At 50.6% G+C, this 21,088-nt stretch overlaps 1 protein-coding gene across 3 annotated transcripts in view; it reads left to right on the forward strand.

Moving 5' to 3' along the window:
- SPTB (spectrin beta, erythrocytic) overlaps positions 1–21,088 on the forward strand; it is a 123,977-nt gene that overhangs the window by 65,183 nt on the left and 37,706 nt on the right. For all 3 annotated transcript variants that reach the window (XM_067733333.1, XM_067733351.1, XM_067733342.1), the window contains exons 3-15: positions 7,969–8,120; positions 9,392–9,565; positions 10,555–10,646; positions 11,046–11,126; positions 11,424–11,539; positions 11,912–12,024; positions 12,849–13,036; positions 14,828–14,945; positions 15,508–15,666; positions 16,591–16,893; positions 17,841–17,991; positions 18,602–19,469; positions 20,530–20,667. In XM_067733333.1, the coding sequence (XP_067589434.1) occupies positions 7,969–8,120; positions 9,392–9,565; positions 10,555–10,646; positions 11,046–11,126; positions 11,424–11,539; positions 11,912–12,024; positions 12,849–13,036; positions 14,828–14,945; positions 15,508–15,666; positions 16,591–16,893; positions 17,841–17,991; positions 18,602–19,469; positions 20,530–20,667 (2,653 nt within the window). The remainder of the gene's footprint in view (positions 1–7,968; positions 8,121–9,391; positions 9,566–10,554; positions 10,647–11,045; positions 11,127–11,423; positions 11,540–11,911; positions 12,025–12,848; positions 13,037–14,827; positions 14,946–15,507; positions 15,667–16,590; positions 16,894–17,840; positions 17,992–18,601; positions 19,470–20,529; positions 20,668–21,088) is intronic.

Below are 21,088 nucleotides of genomic sequence, written 5' to 3' on the forward strand. Positions count from 1 at the left end.
ATACCCTATTTTTCTTCATGACATCTGTCGTTTCTTACTATAAAAGTAATACATGTTCATTGCAGATATTTTAGTAAACATAGATAAGCAAAAAAATGTCACCCACAGTCTTAATACCCAGCTATAACATAGCCCAACATTAGCTTTTTTCTCTGCATCTATGCATATAGGTTTGCAATATTGGGTTCATATTATGCATGTGGTTTTATAATCTGAATTTTCCCTCAAAATGTATTATAATATCCTTTCTTGCCACTGAAAGGTCTTCTCCCACCTTCTTCATATATAGCCTGCTATTCTCTACTTTTGAGAGCAGATTTTTAACAGAGAAAAGAGGGAGAGGCATGAAACAGTCAAGGAATTTTACAGGAAGCCGTGGCGGGAATAAATAGATGGTCCTAGAACTGGGTGACTGTTTCCAAAGATAAGATATTTCAGCTTTACCATTTAGCTCAAGAACAGCCAATGGGTAAAAGGCTCTTATTTTTATAACAGCTCCACTGGGGACTTTTAATGACAAACTTCCAGGATGTCCATGACTTCAGGAAGTAAAGTAGGTACCAGAGTGGGCGGGGCCAGCAGCTACTGTGCTACTGGCAAGAATGGTGGAGGGAGGTTGAAGGAAGAACCAAGAGGAAGTCTGGAGAGGTGTAACATAAGAGAAGGAAAGAGCCTTGACCCTAAGGGGAGGTGTGCGCTTTGATACCCTTGTAGGGAATATTCTAGAGGGCAAGTCCTTAGAGTGGCTGTGTGGCCACAGTGGGGCAGAGTGTACCTCGCTGCCCTCAAGACCCACAGACCTCACTCCCAGGCTCTGTCCCAGGGTGGGGAGGGTGTCACAGGAGTGTTCTCAGCTCATACACCACCTTCTTCTCCCTCCCACCTCTCTCGTGGGCTCAGGTGGTTGACTATGTTTATGAATTTTGTCTGGTGAAAAGTCCCTGACGCAGGGGTGCACAAAGGAACTAAACTGTCTTGGAGAAGGGGTGAGAAAAAGTTTAATATTTTCTTTAGAAAAAGAAAAGTGTGGGACTTCTCTGGCGGTCCAGTAGCTAGGACTCTGCGCTTCCACTGCAAGGAACCCAGATTCAATCCCCGGTCGGTCGGGGAACTAAGATCCCGCAAGCTGTGCAGCGCAGCCAAAAAAAAAAAAGATGATTGTTAATATATTTCCATGTGTTCTACAAACAGATAGAGCCTTGAAAACTGGCTCATTTTAAAAAAAGAAAAGAAAAGTGTATTTCTGTATTGAATAAGTAATATAGACACCCAGTAGGTAAAACTCAAAAGATACAAAAGGGCAAATAATAAGTTTCATTCCCATCTCAGTCCTCCAGACCCAGTTCTTTTCCCACAGCCAGTGTTACCAGTTTTTCATGTATCTTTCCAGGAATGTTTTATGCATATATTAGCAAATGGTCTATATTGTTTTCCTCAGCTTTTTTTTTTCACCATATATTGTCCCTTATTGTTCTTTTTTCCCCACCCAATGTATCTTTTTTTTTTTTTTTTTTGGCTGCATTGGGTCTTCGTTGCTGCGCGCGAGCTTTCTCTAGTTGTGGCAAGCGGGGGCTACTCTTTGTTGCGGTGTGTGGGCTTCTCATTGCAGTGGCTTCTCTTGTTGCATAGCACAGGCTCTAGGCCCATGGACTTCAGTAGTTGCAGCACGTGGGCTCAGTAGTTGTGGCTTGCAGGCTGTAGAGGACAGGCTCAGTAGTTGTGGCACACGGGCTTAGTTGCTCCACGGCATATGGGATTTTCCCGGACCAGGGCTCGACCCGTGTCCCCTGCATTCTTAACGACTGCACCACCAGGAAAGTCCCCCCACCCAATGTATCTTGAAGATAGTTTTATATTAGTACACAAGTAGCCTTCTCATTCTTTTTACAGATATAGTATTCCATTGTATGGACATATACTTTTAATTTAACCAGTCCTCTATTGGTGGACATTTAGGCTGTTTCCAATCTCCTGCTATTTCCAAAAATGCAATGAATTAACTCGTATGTAGATCATTTTGTAAATGTATGTCTATCTGAAGGATAAATTCCTAGAAGTGGAATTACTGGGTCCAAAAATACGTATAGTTGTAATTCTGATCCGTCTTGCCAAATTGCCTTTTATACCCTCTCCAGCAACGTGTGAATGTTTTTTTCCCCTGCATCCTTGCCAATGTGGTATTTTATCACACTTTTGGATCTTTGTGCATCTGATAAATGAAACATAGTGTCTTGATGTACTTTCATTTCGCTTTTGGACCTTTAGTATCAAAATTTTAAAACATGCAAGAAAGTAGAGAAAAAGTACAAAGAATCATCACCTTGATTTAACTGTTAATATTTGGCCATGTTTGCTTGTCCATTTTGGGGTAGAGATATTTTTAAAGTAAATTGAAGATTTATCATGACATTTTACTAGAATACTTAATTTATCAAAATACTCTAGTATGAATATCTGAATAACAAGAGCATTTCCCACCTAGCTATAATTCTGTTATTACACCTAATATAATTAAGAATTCCATAATACAATTTAATACCCACTTAATATTCAAATTTTCCCAGTTGTCTCAAAGATGTCTTTTATGATTAGTTTGTTAAAACTAATTCAGGACTGTATATTAAGTTTGTGTGTATGTGTATACTTGTAATTTGTACTTCTATTATAAATAGCTTGGACAACTTTTTATACATTTAAGAGACTTTTATAATTTTTTTCTATTAACTCTTTGTTCACATTCTTAGTCCATTTTGCTATTGGATTATTGGTCTTTTCCTCGTTAATCTGTACATGTTCTTTACCATACTAGGTAAGTTAGCCCTTTGTGATATGAGTTACAGATAATTTTCCTTGCTTGTTTGACTTTGCTTATGGTATTTTATCTCACACAGAACTTTTTTTGATGCAGTTGAACTTTCAATCTTTTATTTTATTTTATGGCTTTTGGATTTTGTTTCAGAGTTAGAAGGCCCTTCTCTACACTAACATTATAAAAAAACATTCTATCATGATTGATTTTGGTATTTTTATGGTTTTATTTTTTACATTTCTATTTTTGACCACAGTGAAATTTATCCTGGAGTGTGAGATATGAATTTAACTTAATTTTTGCTGGATGGTCATCTAGTTTTGTCAACACCCTGTACCCAATAATCCATCTTTCCCCTTCACATTTGACATGCCACCTTTATCAGATATTAAATGCCTATATATACTTGGGACTATTTCTCTTCCATTGATGTGTCTATATATTCATATGCTAGTACCACACAGTTTCATCATTATAACTTTTTACTATACTTTAATATTTGTTAGAAAAAACACCTGGGAACGTGGGTTACCCTTTATTACTCTTCTTTTCTGAAACTTTCCTAGCTATTTTATTTTATTTAATAAATTTACTTATTTTATTTATTTTTGGCTGTGTTGGGTCTTCGTTGCTGTGCACAGGCTTTCTCTAGTTGCAGCGAGTGGGGGCTACTCTTTGTTGTAGTGTGCGGGCTTTTCATTGCAGTGGCTTCTCTTGTTGTGGAGCATGGGCTCTAGGTGCGCAGGCTTCAGTAGTTGCAGCACGCAGGCTCAGTAGTTGTGGCGCACGGGCTTTTTGCTCTGTGGCATGTGGGATCTTCCCAGACCAGGGATCGAACCCATATTCCCTGCATTGGCAGGCAGATTCTCAACCACTGCGCCAGCAAGGAACCCTGTTTTTGTTTATTTTTATAATAAGTTTTCTAATCATTTGTCTAGTTTCCCCCCAAATTTAAATTATATAATATAAATATTTTAAAAATAATATTAAATATATAACTTTAGGGTAAATTGACATCTTTATGATATTGAGTTTTCCTATTCAAGAATTGAGTGTGAGTTTTCCAATTGTTCAAATCTTTGGTGCGCCTTGGGAGACTTTATAGATTTATATGGATTTTACACAATTGTTTTAAAATTTAAGCTGAAATGTTTTGTCTTTTTATTATCATTGGGGGTTTTCCAAATTCCTATTTCAGGAAAGGATCCTGCCACCCCTTTAGTGTCTCCTTTTACCTCTAGGATTAAATCTAAACTTCTTAGCTTTTCCTTCAAGGCTTTCCACATCCGATATAAAAGCTATTTTCCACATGTTTTCTTCTTACCTGTAGCTAGTCAACAACCCCTGAACAAGCTCCATCCTTTTATGCATTCCATCTTGTGGCTCCTCTCCTTCCCCTTCTGCCTGTGCAAAGTGGTTTTCTTCACGAGCCCTGCCTTGAGTGTCCCAATTGGAAATGACCTCTCTCCTCTTTCACCCCTGACCATTTATTGTATGTGCCATTTATCTGGTAACTAATCCAATATTACCTTGCGACAGCCTTTGTATTATTAAATGAACTGCCCTTTATCTCTTGTGTGGTTGCAAAACTATTTGTGGGTCTGTGTCTCCTTTCCTCAACTAGATTGCGAGGCCCTTGGGGAGAGTGAGCCTGCCTCGTGCTCCCTGCAGCATCTGGGCCCTATAGGCAGTGACGATAGTAGCAGCAGTGATAACAGTGATAGTTAATGTTTACCTCAAGCTTTCTTTCTGTGTGCTGGCTACTGTTTTAAGCACTTTCCATGTATGAACTCATTAGTGGGTAAACACTTGAGTTTTGCTGGGTTTATCTGACCTTAAATTAAACCTTTGAAGGGGGGACATAAAAGAAAGGGCACTTGGTCACAATATCCAGACAGTGACTCTAGCTAGCTGGTCAGAGAGGAAGGGGAGTTTTGTAGGGAAGAAGGAGGCTGGCCACAGCCTAGGAAGGAAAGGGGAGAGGAACAGGCAGCAATGGAGAGGCCCCGAGCTTGATGGTTGCAGAGATGTGAGTATTTTCTGAGGTTCTGGTAGCTTTGATTCAGGCCGTGCTGGTGGACTTGCCCGCTTCCCCTTCACTGGCAGGGTTAGGGCTCTGGAAATAAGGCCTGGCCCATGGCAGGGCCTTGCTGAGGCCTCTTTTCCACGGCGGTTCCCTGCAGGATGGCCCAGGTCTCCTGGGGACAGCAGGCCCAATGCTCAGCTGCCTCCGTGGCCTGTCCACACAGTCCGGGCCTCCCGCCTCTCCTGCACTCAGAACGCTCCACTGAGTGCCTGCTGGGAGTGGATGCACTGAGCGAGCCGATGCAGAGCAGCCAGGGCTATGAGCTGATGGAAATTAATCCCCACCCCTGGGCCTTCCTCTCCTTATGACCGTCATGAGCCTCGCAGAACCTTTCCCCCGTCTCAACACTGCAGACTGTTTTAGGATACTGGGGTTCCTGGGCAATTGCACCCCAGCCTTCAAGTAAAATGCAGCCAGGAGGCCTCCTACCTGAGCTCTAAACCTGCAGCTCCAGCATTTGGGGGCCCAGGGAGCATTATTTGTGTGTTGAGAACTGGAGAGATCTAAGGGTGATTTACATCTGCACCGATGTGTGTGCCAGCCCGGCAGCCTAGAATTAAATTCCACGGCCCAGCTCTTCCTTACCCTTTGCTGAGCACAAATAAACAGGTCTCAGACCCACATAATGAACTCTTTAGATTGTTAAAGACAAGAAAAGGAGATGGGAAGAAAGGACTTTGACTTTTTGAGACACTTACCTCTAGAGGGGCAACAAATTTCAGCCCCTTAGACAAAGCTCCACCACCGGTTGGAAGGGTTAGCCTCTTACAGCACAGATCCGGTCTCTAGGGAGAGCGTCGTGGGACTGAGGCTGGCTCTGTTGAATCTAAACATGCTCCAGCATAAATGCAATTGCTTTCCGTCCAATATATCATCAGAACTTTAGTTACATTTTGCTGAAGCAGTCCTTGAAATCAGGGAAGTGGTCCAATAGAGTAAGGGGGCTTTTCCCCCTGAAACGTTGCCCAGAGGCCCAGAACAAACAAGTGGCATTTTAATTTTATATTTATTACAGATTTGTAGAGTCACTAGTAGTATTTTTGCTCTTCTTGGAAGTCTTATTTAGATGGCTTCCGTAGAATTCTTTTCATGTGACTCCAGCACTCATCATATTTATAACGGAGTTTGCGTCAAGGATGGGGGCGCCTTCGTGTCCTTGGCTGCCTCCCCCTCCTCCCAGAGCCTGGCACCTAACAGCTGTACAGTGAACAATTGCTGAATGAATGAATAAGCGAATAAAGGGTCTGAGTTCCTAACACCAAAATAGCCATGAAGTAGGAAGGAATTTGATGCTGTGAGCCTCAGAAACTGCCAGGCTTATACCCTCGAGGCCATGCTGGCTGGGCTCCTCTTTTTGTTGTTATTAAGTCAGACATTTAATAATTTAAGAAGCCAGCCCTTCCACAGTTTGGGCTCAGCTGAGCAGACGTTTAGCCTGTTCCCACGGCACCTACAGTTTCCCCTGGCTGGACAGCTCGGAGTCTGCCCTGGCTGTGACCAACCTGAACACACTCTCCCCAGGGACCCTCCATGGCCCCCCCCCAGGGACCAGGCCCATGACCACATAGCCTGGTCATCTCCTGCCTAGAATACTCCGCAAGGGTGCCCAGAAGCAGGTTGCCACAGACTGTTCACTAAAGCAAACTTCTCTTCCTGTTTCTATCTTTTCTGCCCCTCTTCTCTCTCTCTTTCACCCTGTCCCCATTCTTTCTGTTATCCCAGCCTCTGTCCTCTCTCCAGCATCTTGATCAAGCTTCCCAGCCCTAACCATATAGGTACCAGCACTTATTTTACAGTACCCTGTATATATTTTAACAGAGGTGTTAAAAGGTAGCCCAGGCCTTCCCTGGTGGTGCAGTGGTTGAGAGTCCGCCTGCTGATACAGGGGACACGGGTTCGTGCCCTGGTCCGGGAAGATCCCACATGCCGCGGAGCGGCTGCGCCCGTGAGCCATGGCCGCTGAGCCTGCGCGTCCGGAGCCTGTGCTCCGCAGCGGGAGAGGCCACAGCAGTGAGAGGCCCACGTACCACCAAAAAAAAAAAAAAAAAGGTAGCCCACCCGAACTGGTGCAGCCTGGGCTGGAAGCTTGGTTCGGTCTGAGGCTGATTTAGGCTGGGGGTGGCGTGTCAGCTTCCCGGGTCTGAAGATGGAAAACCCTGCCTGCCACTGTGCGGGAGCGAAGGAGAGCTTAGTGCCAGGCACAGCCCCCAGCCCAAGCCCCCACTACCCTTCAGCCTACATGGATCACACATTCCACATGACCTCACTGTTCCCATGCGCATCTCTCTCCTCCACCTGCCAGCAGCTCCTTGAGGGCAGGCAGTTTGTTCTTTTATGTCTCAGTAGGCCTGGCGTAGGAGCTGAGTAAACCTCCGCATGGTAAGCTACAGTGCAGCTCTGGAGACCTACTGTGTGCCAGACTCCAGGCCTTGGGGATCTAGAAGTGAACAAGACAGAGAGATTTTGCTGGGCTCAAGGAGCCTGCAGGCTTGCAGGAAAGACAGACTTTCAACTAATCTGAATATGAGGAGAGAGAAATGAGAAATGCAGATGCAGGGGTCGGGGCACACAAGGAGAGACAGAACCTAGGCGAGAGGTCACAAAAGCTTCCCGGAGAAGCACTGTTTCCACTGACTCCTAAAGGATGACTAAGAGTTAGGTGAATGGGGTGAGGGCTGGAGGGTCCGAGAGAGAGCATTCTAGGCAGAGGGAATATTTGTTGGATGGGTGGACGGGTGAACCTGGCATTGAATTCTGAGCTCGCTGGCCCAGTGGTCCAGGGCATTCAGGTGCGCACAGGGAAGCAGGTGACTGGACTAGGGGTGTCTTGATACCATGGTGGTGGAAGTTACCTCTTCATTGCCCCAGTCATGGCACGTGGACCTGTGAAGCCAAAAGGCTACGCTCTGGTCAGAGATGCTCCTCAGAAGGGGATGGAATAGATACATTGACCTCCTCTGCCAGGGATGGGGCAACTCTGGGGTTAAGGTGAAAAACCTTCAGCCCCATGTCACATTGCAAATGGACCCTGCCAACCTCAGGCACCTCACCCAAGGCTCTTCTCCCCACCCAGATGAGCGGGAAGTCGTTCAGAAGAAAACCTTCACAAAATGGGTGAACTCGCACCTGGCGCGCGTGTCCTGCCGCATCACTGACCTCTACAAGGACCTGCGGGATGGGAGGATGCTTATCAGGCTGTTGGAAGTGCTCTCTGGAGAGATGCTGGTAAAGCCCCTTTCCCCAGGCCCAGTGGCTGGTGCTCTGTCCCCTCTTCAGGACAGACATGGTCTGGGGGCCTCTCCAGTTCTCATGGCCTTCCAGGGTTTCTCCCTATTCTTTTGGGAGGTTTCAGTACTAGTGACGTGAGGTGTCCGTGTGGCTGACTGGGTTCTCTGAACGTGTTCATCTAAATATGTCCCAGCATAAATGCCTGGCTTTCCATCTAATATATCATCAAAACATTTGTTAATTTTGCTGAAGCATTTCAGAATTTCTTGCCTCCTTCTGGCCACTCCCACCCCTTCATGCTCCTCCCAGAAGCCATGCAGAGGCCTTGACTGTCTCCTCTTGGCACCTGGTTATCTGTGACTGGCCTGCAGTGGGCCCACCCTCAGCCTCCTTGCGCAGGCTAAGACATATCCCATTACCCAGCTGGAAAAATTTGCCTCCTTCTTGGAACGAGGAGGAAAGTGTGAAAGATATTTTCCTGTGTATCCATCACTCTAACAAGTGGAAGTTTATCACAGGCCCTCTTAGTTGTAACCCACCCGGTGGTAACGTTGCCCCTGCAGGAGAACCAGATCAAGACTCATGTTTTGCTCAGTTACTTCCATTATGACCTTGAGCCTATGAGGCAGGATCTTCTTTGCCTCATTTCCCCCATGTGTAAACCGATACCTGTACCTGAGGTAGTAGCCTAAGACCTCAGGGTTTGAATGAAAGGTACCACATTCATCAGTTGCCTTTTCAACTCCAGGCTGAAGTTAAAGAATGCCTCTTACCCCACTAGAGAGTTACCGCTAAGAAACCTTCAGATGATGCAGTTACTCATCAATGGTGGGCCCCTTGAGCTTTGGCCGAGGCCGTTTGGGGGTGGGGAGGGAGGAGGTTGGATGGCAGAATGGACCCATTATCAGTCACCACACTGAAAGCCACTCTTATCACCAATCAGCAATAAACAGTTCCTAGAACTGTGCCTAGCACATAGTAAGTGCTCAACGAACTACCTGTTGTGTTACTATATTTGAATGCCACTTATCACCCACTCAGAAGCCTTTGTTTAGACCCAGGAACAGTACTGATGCAGCCCACTTGCAGAGCTCTGGGTGCTCAAGAGAGGGAGCCTCTGAACTTTGCTGAAAGGATGGGGTTGAAAAGTGTCAGGGAGTGAGCATGGGAGTTGGAGTTTGGCATGGAGGGTGGTTGCTGATGACCGGAGCTGGTCCAGGCGTGACCATGAGGTTCTTCCATGCCCACGGGGCAATGCTGTCCCTCAGCCAAAGCCCACGAAGGGGAAGATGCGCATCCACTGCCTGGAGAATGTGGACAAGGCCCTGCAGTTCCTGAAGGAGCAGCGTGTGCACCTGGAGAACATGGGCTCCCACGACATCGTGGATGGCAACCACCGCCTGGTCCTGGGCCTCATCTGGACCATCATCCTCCGCTTCCAGGTGGGTTCCCGGGGGCCAGAGGGGGTGCAGGGAGCTTCCCTGGGCCAGACTGGGTTTGGGAATCTTAGAAAATGGTGAATAAGTGCGAGTGTTTGCACGTTCTGGGAGGCTAGAAGCCCGTCCTGTGGGACGATGCTTATAGGAAGGAGAAACCATCCTGTGCATCGCCAAGTTGCGGAAGCTCAGGATGAGCTGTTCAGTCCATAGCGTAGTCTTTTGAGAGAGAGGATAGAAATTAGTGGCTGGGCTGAGATCTGGCTGGAAGACCTACTTTCGTCCCCTTCCCCTGACATGTGTCACTTTTTGGTTTTTTAACTAGTTTGATTCAGAAATTGCAAGAGTGCAGAAGATCTGCTTTTATGTTTTTCACTCAGAAGCTTTTCTCTTCCCACCCTGAAATTCAAGGTCGCTTATTTGTAAGGAATTTAGAAAGCACGAGGGGAGGAAAGCAGAGCCTTCCACCTGCTGGTCTGGGGACAGAAAGAACCTAGTTGGAGGAGGGAAGGGCAGGGAGAAGGAAGATAACACACAACTCCCGGCCTGAAGATCTCACCCAAGTGGTCTTGGGTGTCCAATCTCACTCCCTGAGGGTGTGTACAATGAAACGGTAATAACAGCAGAATTGGGGAGGATGAAAAGGCAAGAGGAGCTGCTATCATCAAAATACAGTACCTTCCAACATTCATGCCGTTCCATGGCCCAGGTGGCATCTTACCTCCTGAGGAGGAATGAGGGCATCCTGCTGTTTTTTCTTGGCCTCCCCTTAGAGTTTCAAGTTGGAGCGGTCTCCTCTGATGTGGAGAAGCTGACCAAGGCAGGGAAACACGCCTCCAGGACCCGGGGCCTCAGGCTGCGGGGCAGCTGCAGGGCTGGCGACCGGATGGACGGCTACGGAGGAGGAAGGACGGAGGAGGCCTTCCAGGGAGAGCAGGGAGGCTCTGGGTCAGATGCAAATCTAAGTCTTCCCTCTCTTGTTGCTGTGCCCACAGATTCAGGACATCGTTGTCCAGACTCAGGAAGGTCGTGAAACACGCTCAGCAAAGGACGCATTGCTGTTATGGTGTCAGATGAAGACGGCAGGGTATGCCCTGGGCACCAGCCACTACCACGTTCCTCGCCACCCCCTGTGCCTCCCAAGCATTGCCGTCCCCAGGGGACATAGACGCCATCACCCAGAACTACATCCATTTGGATGTAGTTGATGCCCAGTCTATCCTGACCTGATTCTTACAGGCCCTGAATACAGGATTCTGTCCCCAGATTGCCTGGGTCAGACCATGGGGTCTGTTGGGGGCGAGAGTCTCCTGGGCCCACCTGATGAGGGAGCCTCTTTGTGTGCCTTAACGGCTGCCTTCTTGTTGAAGGGGCTCAGGAAGGGTCCGGTCCCCTCCTCTCCTGAGGTGTTGGCCCTGGGTTCACACACCTGTAGGGACCCCAGAAGAATCTGTTTCTTAGCTCTGAATGCTTTTCTTGGACGCAGCTACCCCCATGTCAATGTCACCAACTTCACCTCCAGCTGGAAGGATGGCCTAGCCTTCAACGCCCTGATCCACAAGCACCGGTAAGAGGGGGAGCGGAGCGGGAACCCCTGTGGGAGCCAGGGAGCCCTGGGGGGATTGGGACACCTTGCACTTAACATGTAGACGTCACAGGAATGGTACAGCCGTGGCGCCTTCTCCTCTCACCCGCGGCATCCTGCCTCCCTTAAATCCCCCTTCCTCACACAGCTCCCTCCTCTGTCCCGTCTCCTCCTCTCACTTCTCCGGCTCAGCCACCCGCCTGCGTCTGCCCAGGGGCTTTGCCCTTTTGGTGGGGATGCCATGCCCCCTGCCCTCTAACAGTCTGGCTTCATCCCCAGGCCCGACCTGATTGACTTTGATAAGCTGAAGGACTCCAACGCCCGGCACAACCTGGAGCACGCGTTCGACGTGGCTGAGCGACAGCTGGGCATCATCCCGCTCCTCGACCCTGAAGGTGAGCCAGCGCCCCCGAGACCGTCAGGGCGCCCGGAGGAGTGTGGGCCGTGCTGGGAGAGCCGTGGGCGTGGTGGCCGGGCCAGGGCTCCGCTCCGGCCTGCTCTTCAGACCCAAGCTGGTTCCTGACACCTCCCCTGCCTGATTGGGGGCCCACTGTAGTCTTTCCATCCTTTTCCCCTCTTTCATTCTTTGTGGTCCTAATATGGATTTCATCCTCTCACTAAAATCACAGGCGATTCCTCTTCCACTCTCGCCTGTCACTTGGTGCCTATAGTTGAACTTCGTGCTGGAGACACAGGGAGATGAACCCCCTGAGCCTGACATTTCCAACTTGCAATTGGTCCTGAGAGCCCACCCTTTCCCCTTGCAGATGTCTTCACAGAAAACCCTGACGAGAAATCCATCATCACCTACGTGGTGGCGTTTTACCACTACTTCTCCAAGATGAAGGTGCTGGCAGTGGAGGGCAAGCGCGTTGGCAAGGTACTGAGCTGCTGCGTAACCAGAGTGTCACCATTTCCCTGCTTGCCACGCACAGGCCTTGACTGAGATGCTCCCTTTCTACCCTAAGAGCTTTGTGTCTGGACCCCAGCTGTGGGAGAGGGTGCAGATCACCCCCCACCAACTTCCTCTGAAGCCAAGCATTACCAGGTTAATGGCTCCCAAGCTGAATTCCAACACAGGTTGTTGGTCTGTCCCAAACAAGGTCATAGCCCTTAGCTCTGAGCCGACCTTCCACCTGCAGACCCATGTCTCGTGAGCATTCCCACAGGAACAAAACAGGCTCTTTACCTGTTAGTTTATTGTGATTTCAAGCCTCTTAGGCTCCGCAGCCTACTGTACAGGGGAGCCACCCCACTGTACGGACCCTCGTGCCGGAGTCCTTTCCCCGGCTGGATCTTTTGCCCGTCCAGGGCAGGGACCGTTTCTCATTCATCTTCGTGCACTGGTGTTTAGCAAAGACAATGCCAGGAAGCCTTCGATCCCTAATACCCACTCTTAAATAAACAGGACCTTGGCCTCTCTGGCGGCTGGATTGGAAAGCACAGACAGCTTTCCAGTCTTTTACAGGGTTCGGGAGGGGGGAGCTGCTCCCGTCCCGAGCACAGCCAGGTCCCTCCTGACATTGCCGGCGCACTTCCAGTCCGGCCCCCTGCTCAGCAGTGGTCTTGGGCTCAGGGAACAAACCCAACGTAAACGCTCCAGGGCTCGCAAGCAGGAGGACCACCTCAATTGTGGTCCCGGTCGGCATCCTCATGGGCGTCCTCGCCCTTCTGACACGGATGAGTCACAAGGTGATTCCTTAGGTAATTGACCACGCCATTGAGACCGAGAAGATGATTGAAAAGTACAGCGGGCTGGCCTCAGACCTGCTCACCTGGATCGAGCAGACCATCACTGTCCTGAACAGCCGCAAGTTCGCCAACTCCCTGACCGGCGTCCAGCAGCAGCTGCAGGCCTTCAGTACCTACCGCACCGTGGAGAAGCCGCCCAAGTAAGGGCCTGGGCACTCGGGAGGGCGGGCATCACGGCCGAGAAACCACCTCCAGGAGGTTGGCGGGCCTGGAGAAGGAATCCGGGAGGCGGCTCCTGGAGGTTAGAGATCTGCCCATCTGTCACCTACTTCATCCCGTTTTGTCTCCCTGCTCCCAAGCCGTCTGCCTACAGGCAGTGGGCATTGAGTAACCCCTGGCTCATAGCCAAAGAAACACTTTCCCAGATCCCTGAAGGGGAGCAGCAGTGAAATCTCAGACTTCAGGGTATCTTTAAAGAATGTGCTGGAAAGTTCCTCTCTCTTCTGTGCACTGAGCTGCGGGTTTGTTCTTTGGTAATGACCTCTGCATCCACAGCCCCAGAGCTCTCCACATGAGGCCTTGTTGATCATCGAGTACATCCTTCTTTCTCTCCCGTCTGTCACTGCTCATCCATTAGCAGAGCACTCAGTCTGCCTCTCGGGACCTCTGCTTCACTCCAGCGTGTGCAGGGCCTACGTGCACCTAGGCACGTGCAAACACAGCTGTGCACACGCGTGCACGCGCACACCCACACAGACACGGGGCATTCCAGCTCGCCCGCCCTTAGCTTGGCCAGCTCCCCAGAAATAGATTTCTAGCTCATCGGTGGTAACCACCATCGGTGGTTCCTCCCCGGCTCATTCATTCATGACTGGCAAGCAGGGAGAGGCGAGACACGGAGTCTAGGATGTACTATAAACAAGTATCTGATTTCTGGCCTGACACTAACCCACTTTTAAAGTCCTAAATCCAATACAGATAACGTGCCCCGTGAGTCTACCAGGCGCTGCACACAGGGGTAGCATCTCCTGGCTGCGTAGACAGTGCTCGAGGCCACAGCCCTCCTGCAGGGCCTGTGCGCAGGCAGATGAATTAGGCTGGCCTCAGGGTGGGGACCTTGCTTACCAGCTGATCTCTGACTACTGCGTGGTGGAGGTAGAAGTGGGTACATACTTGGCTACGGGCAGAAATGGGAAAGTACCCAGTTACCTGGAGCTTGGACCCTGGGTTCCAGAAATCCATCCTGTTGCCGGTTCTCATCTCCTACCCCTAATGTCCTCCTGGAGCCTAGCCTTTCCTCCCCTCTCAGAAGCATCTGGGCTTTTGCACTGTTGTCAGGAGAGCTGACTCATTAGTACTCAGGTGAAAGTTGCTCTCGGTGCAGTATCTTCTTACGTGGACAGTGCTGCTTCCACGTAAGAACATACATGGTTTTATTGACTCACTCAGCAAAAAACTGAGTAAAGAACTAGTCAACAGCCTTCAACTGTGTGCAGAACAGGCACGAGTTTCTTTGTATGGATTAGTAAAACTTGATACCTATAGGAATTACCAGAACAGTCCAGTTAGCCATTCCTCCGTGGAAGCAAATGACAAGCAAATGCTGCAGTAGTTGTTTTCTCTGGTTTATGTTGCAAAGACTCATCCCCTATTAGATCTCAGCTGGCGAGTATGATAGATTGATAGATCTTTTAACAGGTAAGTAAACCTATGTAGATCCTCTTTACTTTTTTAAGAGAAATGTGTTTTGCTATCCAAGCTCCAAGATGCCAGGGTTCCATGTTCACTTAAAAAAGAACAACTGGCTGGGACTCCCCTGGTGGTCCAGTGGTTAAGACTCCACGCTTCCAATGCAGAGGACGCGGGTTTGATCCGTGGTCGGGGAACTAAGATCCCACGTGCCGCATGGCTGACCAGAAAATTAGAAGGAAAAAAAAAAACTGGCTGTGGGAATCTCGACACTCATCTCCCTACCTCTTTTTTCTTGACAGGTTTCAGGAGAAGGGGAATCTAGAAGTCCTACTTTTTACCCTCCAGTCACGGATGAGAGCCAACAATCAGAAAGTGTACACGCCCCATGATGGGAAACTCGTGTCCGACATCAACCGGGTACAGCAACGTTTTCCATTTCACGTTGCCAGTGTGTTGATTGAGTTCCTGATAAGGGCACAGGGAATGGTCCCTGGACAGGGTTAAACCAAGCCACTTTCTGTGGTGTTATTAATGACACACCTGGCTATTGAGGGTGCTATCTGAGCCTAGCCCTGAGAGGTCAGACTCCACCCAGCAAGCATCCATTCAGCCCCCTGTTCAGGGGTGGAGGGAGGGGCAAGATAGGTGAAGGGGAGGTACTAGGTATAAAATAAATAAGATACAAGGATTTAATGCACAGCACAGGGAATATAGCCCATATTTTATAACAACTTTATATGGAGTATAATCTATAAAAATATTGAATCACTGTTAGACACCTGAAACTAATACAATATTGTAGGTCAACTATACTTCAATTTAAAAAATTAAAAAAGAAAAAGAGGCAGTAGCCGCACATTTCCAGCTCAAAGCTGCCGTAAGAATGGGGATGCAGCGGGTTTGCCAGTGGGCTCCTCAGTGTTGGGTGAAAGAGTCGGGACCCCCAAATCCCAAGAGCTCTCCTCTGCCCCTCGTGCAGGCCTGGGAAAGCCTGGAGGAAGCTGAGTACCGGCGGGAGCTGGCTCTGAGGGAGGAGCTCATCCGGCAGGAGAAGCTAGAGCAGTTGGCCCGGCGCTTTGACCGAAAGGCTGCCATGAGAGAGACGTGGCTCAATGAAAACCAGCGGCTTGTGGCCCAGGTAAAGGGGGCCGCACTTGGGGTTGCAGGAGAGGGGGAGCTTTCCAGAGCCCCCAGTAGACAGCAGGGCTGGAGCCCACGCTGGTCGCTCGGTGGCGGCAGCAGGATAAGCCTCTCCACAGGTCTCGCAGCCCTGCTCCCTGTGACTGGGCGGATCGAGATTCACATCTGAAAAGGAACTCTCCCAGACTGACAAAGCCTCATCTTTAGGAAAGAGCCACACAACCCAAAAATGGCCCCAAAAGTTGTCTCACGTGAGCCAGTGGCGTCACCTAGAGCCAGAGTTCAGGCTGACATTTCAGTGGTCCTCCGGGGATGTGATGAAAGCAGTGCACCTCGTATGTGTCAGACATGCCCCTTGGACTCTGGCCTCTGGGGCTGTGTCACATTTCACTAGCTGAAAATTGACCCCGGGACTGATTCTCCCTGAGAGCATCTGTTCCTTCCCACTTGGAGCTTGGAATCAAATTTCCCCTTTCATCCAGAAAGGAGAAAGCAAGCATTCTGAGAGAATTGGAGAGTGTGCATGTACCCCAGATAGCATGGGGGTAAACCATCCGTGTACAGCTGCATGGTTTCCTAGTGAGAAGCCCCTTCCTGCCCAGAATCGGGCAGGTCTGCACAAGGCCGGGTGGTGAGTGCCAGCAGGTGGTGAAAGAGCTCTGTTAGTAATATTCACCCAGTGTTACCCACAAGGATGGCACAGTGAGTCAAATCACAAGCTTCTTGTAAAGGTTCTTGTGAGACACTTAGTCTTTGGAACTTGGCTCTGATAAGATAGGCTGGAAAAGATGGCAGAAGTAACTCGTTGGGAAAGGGCTTTCCCGTCCAGCCGTTGTTCCGGAGGGAACCGCTGTTTCTCTGCGTTTGGGGACCAGCCAGGGGGAGCCTGATTGAGCTGCCTGTTTTCTTCCCTGGGGGACAGGATAATTTCGGGTACGACCTGGCAGCTGTGGAGGCTGCCAAGAAGAAGCATGAGGCCATTGAGACGGACACAGCTGCCTACGAGGAGCGGGTGAGGGCCCTGGAGGACCTGGCCCAGGAGCTGGAACGGGAGAATTACCACGACCAGAAGCGCATCACGGCCCGCAAGGACAACGTCCTGCGCCTGTGGAGCTACCTGCAGGAGCTGCTGCAGTCCCGGCGCCAGAGGCTTGAGAAGACGCTGGCCCTGCAGAAGCTCTTCCAGGATATGCTGCACAGCATCGACTGGATGGACGAGATCAAGGTGGGCTCAGGCACCCCCATCCCCCACCCCCGTGTCCGCCTGGGGCTTCAGCACCTGCCCTGCAATGGGAGCGTGCTTCCATAGGCACCTCCCAGCCCCACCTCCCTGAGTCAGAGTGGAGAATCCGAGGCAGCACAGCATCGGGCTGCATCCGCCTCTCAACGCCTTAGCTCACACTGCTCCAGCCCAGATCTTCTGTATTCCCCGTGATCAAGAAATCTGGGGTTCATAGTAGCGCAGGTGCCAACCTGCAGGGCCTAGAAGACGCAGACATCCATCAGGAGCCTGGAGAATCAGGCTCTGGGTAATCACGATTTGACTCTGGTGGGAACCCAGACCTCCCGGCACATAGCCACCAAGAAGTCTGTCTCCTCTCCCTCTACCGCAGTGGCTCTCAACTGAGGATGCACATCAGACTGACCACAGAGCTTTCTAAAAATACACATGCCCAGGCCCCAAGTCAGGGACACACATAGGAGACTGAGTATAGGGCTTGAGCTCCTGAAAGGTGCTCCCTGAATGATTTTTTTTTTTTTTTTTTTTTTTTTTTGCGGTACGCGTGCCTCTCACTGTTGTGGCCTCTCCTGTTGCGGAGCACAGGCTCCAGACACGCAGGCTCAGCGGCCATGGCTCACGGGACCAGCCGCTCCGCGGCATGTGGGATCCTCCCGGACCGGGGCACGAACCTGTGTCCCCTGCATCGGCAGGCAGACTCTCAACCATTGTGCCACCAGGGAAGCCCTCCCTGAATGATTTTAATGGGCATCCCCAGTGGGAACTCCTGCTCTGTAGCTTCTTTCCCGCTGAGCAGCAGCCGTTTTCCAGCTGCATCTGACTCATCCCGGCCCCAACACGCCACGGACGCTCCCTTCAGAGGGGTCTTCTCCTAGCGAGTGGGTTTCTTCACCTCTCCTCGCTCCCTCTACCTTATCTGTCCTCTTTGCCAGGCTCACCTCTTGTCTGCCGAGTTCGGGAAGCACTTGTTGGAGGTCGAGGACTTGCTCCAAAAACACAAGTTGATGGAGGCTGACATCGCCATCCAAGGGGACAAAGTGAATGCGATCATCACAGCCACTCTTCAGTTCACTGAGGAGCCAGGTGAGGCCACAGGTGTTTTCCTGTTGAGGCCTCTGGCTCAGCACTCCAGCACCCCAGCTTGGATAAATCTAGTTGTACAATTCTGCCTCTTTCATCAACTAATGGTGCAAGAAAGAAGTTTGAGGGATAGCAAAATTCTTCAGAGGACAGGCAACTGCTTTGGCCATCTATAATCAGAAGGATTTATAAGAACCAAGAAGGCATGCTCCGTCTTTCATTCTCTCTGCTAGTTCAAGTTATGGCAGAGACAATTTAGGTTTACAGCTTCTGGTCTCAGATAGGTGACCCCCACTGCCCCTTTGAAGAATCATCTTGAAATTTGTGCCTGGTTCTTCTTAAAAATAATTTTACATTGTGCATTTCTAGTGAGAGTTGACCCAACTTTTAACCTCTCTTATTCCTGAATTTTTTGTGGGAATTCATTAAAAAGAACTAATTAAAAGCCTGTCCTCTAAGCACCTGGGAACTGGGACCCCCTGCGTCCAATCCCAAAGCCCCAGTGAGATGGCAGGTTCTAGACAACATGGTCCTAGCCTGGCACCTGATCTGAAGGTTGCCCTTCAGATGAAGCCCTTACCCTTTTTGTCCTCCCTCCTCCCATTCCTCCCAGGGTACCAGCCTTGCGACCCCCGGGTCATCCAGGACCGTGTCAGCCACCTGGAGCAGTGCTTCGAGGAGCTGAGCAACACGGCAGCCGGACGCAAGGCCCAGCTGGAGCAGTCCAAGCGGCTCTGGAAGTTCTTCTGGGAGATGGATGAGACCGAGAGCTGGATCAAAGAGAAGGAGCAGATTTACTCCTCCCTGGACTATGGCAAGGACCTGACCAGTGTGCTTATCCTGCAGCGCAAGCACAAGGCCTTCGAGGACGAGCTGCGCGGGCTGGACGCCCACCTGGACCAGACCTTCCAGGAGGCTGAGGGCATGGTTGCACGCAAGGAGTTTGGGCACCCGCAGATCGAGGCCCGGATCAAGGAGGTGTCTGCCCAGTGGAACCAGCTGAAGGAGCTGGCTGCCTTCCGCAAGAAGAACCTCCAGGACGCTGAGAACTTCTTTCAGTTCCAGGGCGATGCGGACGATCTGAAGGCCTGGCTGCAAGATGCCCACCGGCTGCTCTCGGGAGATGTGGGGCAGGATGAAGGGGCCACACAGGCCCTGGGCAAGAAGCACAAGGACTTTATGGAGGAGCTAGAGGAGAACCGCGGGGTGATGGAGCATCTGGAAAAGCAGGCCAAGGGGTTCCCCCAAGAGTTTCGGGATTCCCCAGATGTGACCAACCGGCTGCAGGCCCTCCGGGATCTCTACGTGCAGGTGGTGGCCCAAGCGGACATGCGTCGGCAGAGGCTGCAGGATGCCCTGGACCTGTACACGGTGTTTGGGGAGACGGATGCCTGTGAACTGTGGATGGGCGAGAAGGGGAAGTGGCTGGCCCAGATGGACATCCCAGACACGCTGGAGGACCTGGAGGTCGTGCAGCACAGGTCAGGGCCGGCCCTTCCCTCTCGCCTCCCCCTACGCGGTCTGTGCTCCTAGTGCTGGAACAGCCTCCAGATCCACAAGGGTCTCTGAGAGGCCATAGGATGCCCTTGATCACAGAGGCCAGGCACTGAGAGTCACGAGTTCTAATCTGGCTCTGTGGCGCTTGGTACGTCACCCCCTGGGACCTTCCTCAAAATAAGACAAAGGGGCTCTTTCTGGTCCAGGTGTTTGATGACTTTTCAGCTACAGCAGCCTTTGTTCAACTGAATGGTAGATGGAACCCCTGACATATAACACAGTGGAAAGTGGAGTGCTTGTGGTGAAGGGGGCACGAGAGGCTGGATCCCACAAGCTCTAGCTTTCTTTGGCAGTCCCTAAACCACGGAACCCCGAGGGGCCACAGAGACCAGTTTGTAAATCACCAGTCTGCAAGGCCACTCTCATTTCCATTATTCCGATTCCATCAACACTCTGGCATGGGAGGGCGTGCCCCCAGTCTCTGCGGCGTCCCATCATCCTGAGTACAGGATCCAAGGAGTTGAGGAAAAGAAGTCACTCCTCGATCATGCCAAGGTGGTCCCACGCTGATGCTGGAGGGACCTGGGCTCTTACCTCAGAAGAGTCAGCTTTCATAACCACACGGTGCCCCTCCCCTCAGCAGCTCTGCCTTCTCCTACCAGGGATGGAGCACCTGGCTGGGGAGGTATCCTTCAGGTCCAGGTGTCAAGGCAGTGGAATTAGGGTCCATGAGCAGCAGCTGGGGCAGTGGAGGCATGGCAGGTAGTCTCTGTGGCGATTAACACCTCCTACACCTCATTTTCCCATAAACCTCTCTGTTTAGCCAATTGTCTTATAAGTAACCAGTTTTCTCCCAGCCTGACCCAGGAAATGCTAAACCATGAAACTGGACCCATGAACCAGAAAATAGGGTGTGTCAGCACACCTTTCTCCCCTCTTACCTGGTCAATGTATTTAGGAGGTGGAAGGAGAAAGCAAGAGCTACACGTTCTGGAGACTGGCCGCTGCTGCCTTCCCAATCCTCCTTTTCTCTGTCCACATCAGGTTTGATATACTGGACCAGGAGATGAAGACTTTGATGGCTCAGATTGATGGCGTGAACCTTGCTGCCAACAGCCTGCTAGAGAGCAGCCACCCACGCAGTGGGGAAGTGAAGAAGTGCCAGGACCATCTGAATACCAGGTGGGCTGTGGGTAGGGCTTGGGGCTAAGGGCTTCTTCTCCGGACACCTGACAGAGCCTTGGGGGTGTGGCCCAGAGCCTTGGGGGTGTGGCCCAGGACCACCTGAATACCAGGTGGGGTGTGGGTAGGGCTTGGGGCTAAGGGCTCTCCCGACACCTGACAGAGCCTTGGGGGTGTGGCCCAGTAGTCAGGATGCCTGCTATGCACTGCCAGGTTTGTACCCTGAGCTCTTGCCTCACTCAGCCAGAGTCTCCTTCTGACACTGGAGCTTTAGCAGTAATAAGGAGAGAGCTGTGTGGTGACCAGCCCAGGGAGGGAGAGAGACCTGTTCACAGAGCTGCGAATGCTGTGCCTGGGGCGGGCATGTGCTGAGTGATGGAGCGAATGTCCTGAGTGCATCCAGAGTTAGAATCAGGCCATG

The sequence above is a fragment of the Pseudorca crassidens genome, chromosome 1, assembly GCF_039906515.1.
Source record: "Pseudorca crassidens isolate mPseCra1 chromosome 1, mPseCra1.hap1, whole genome shotgun sequence".
NCBI classification, from domain to species: Eukaryota; Metazoa; Chordata; class Mammalia; order Artiodactyla; family Delphinidae; genus Pseudorca; species Pseudorca crassidens.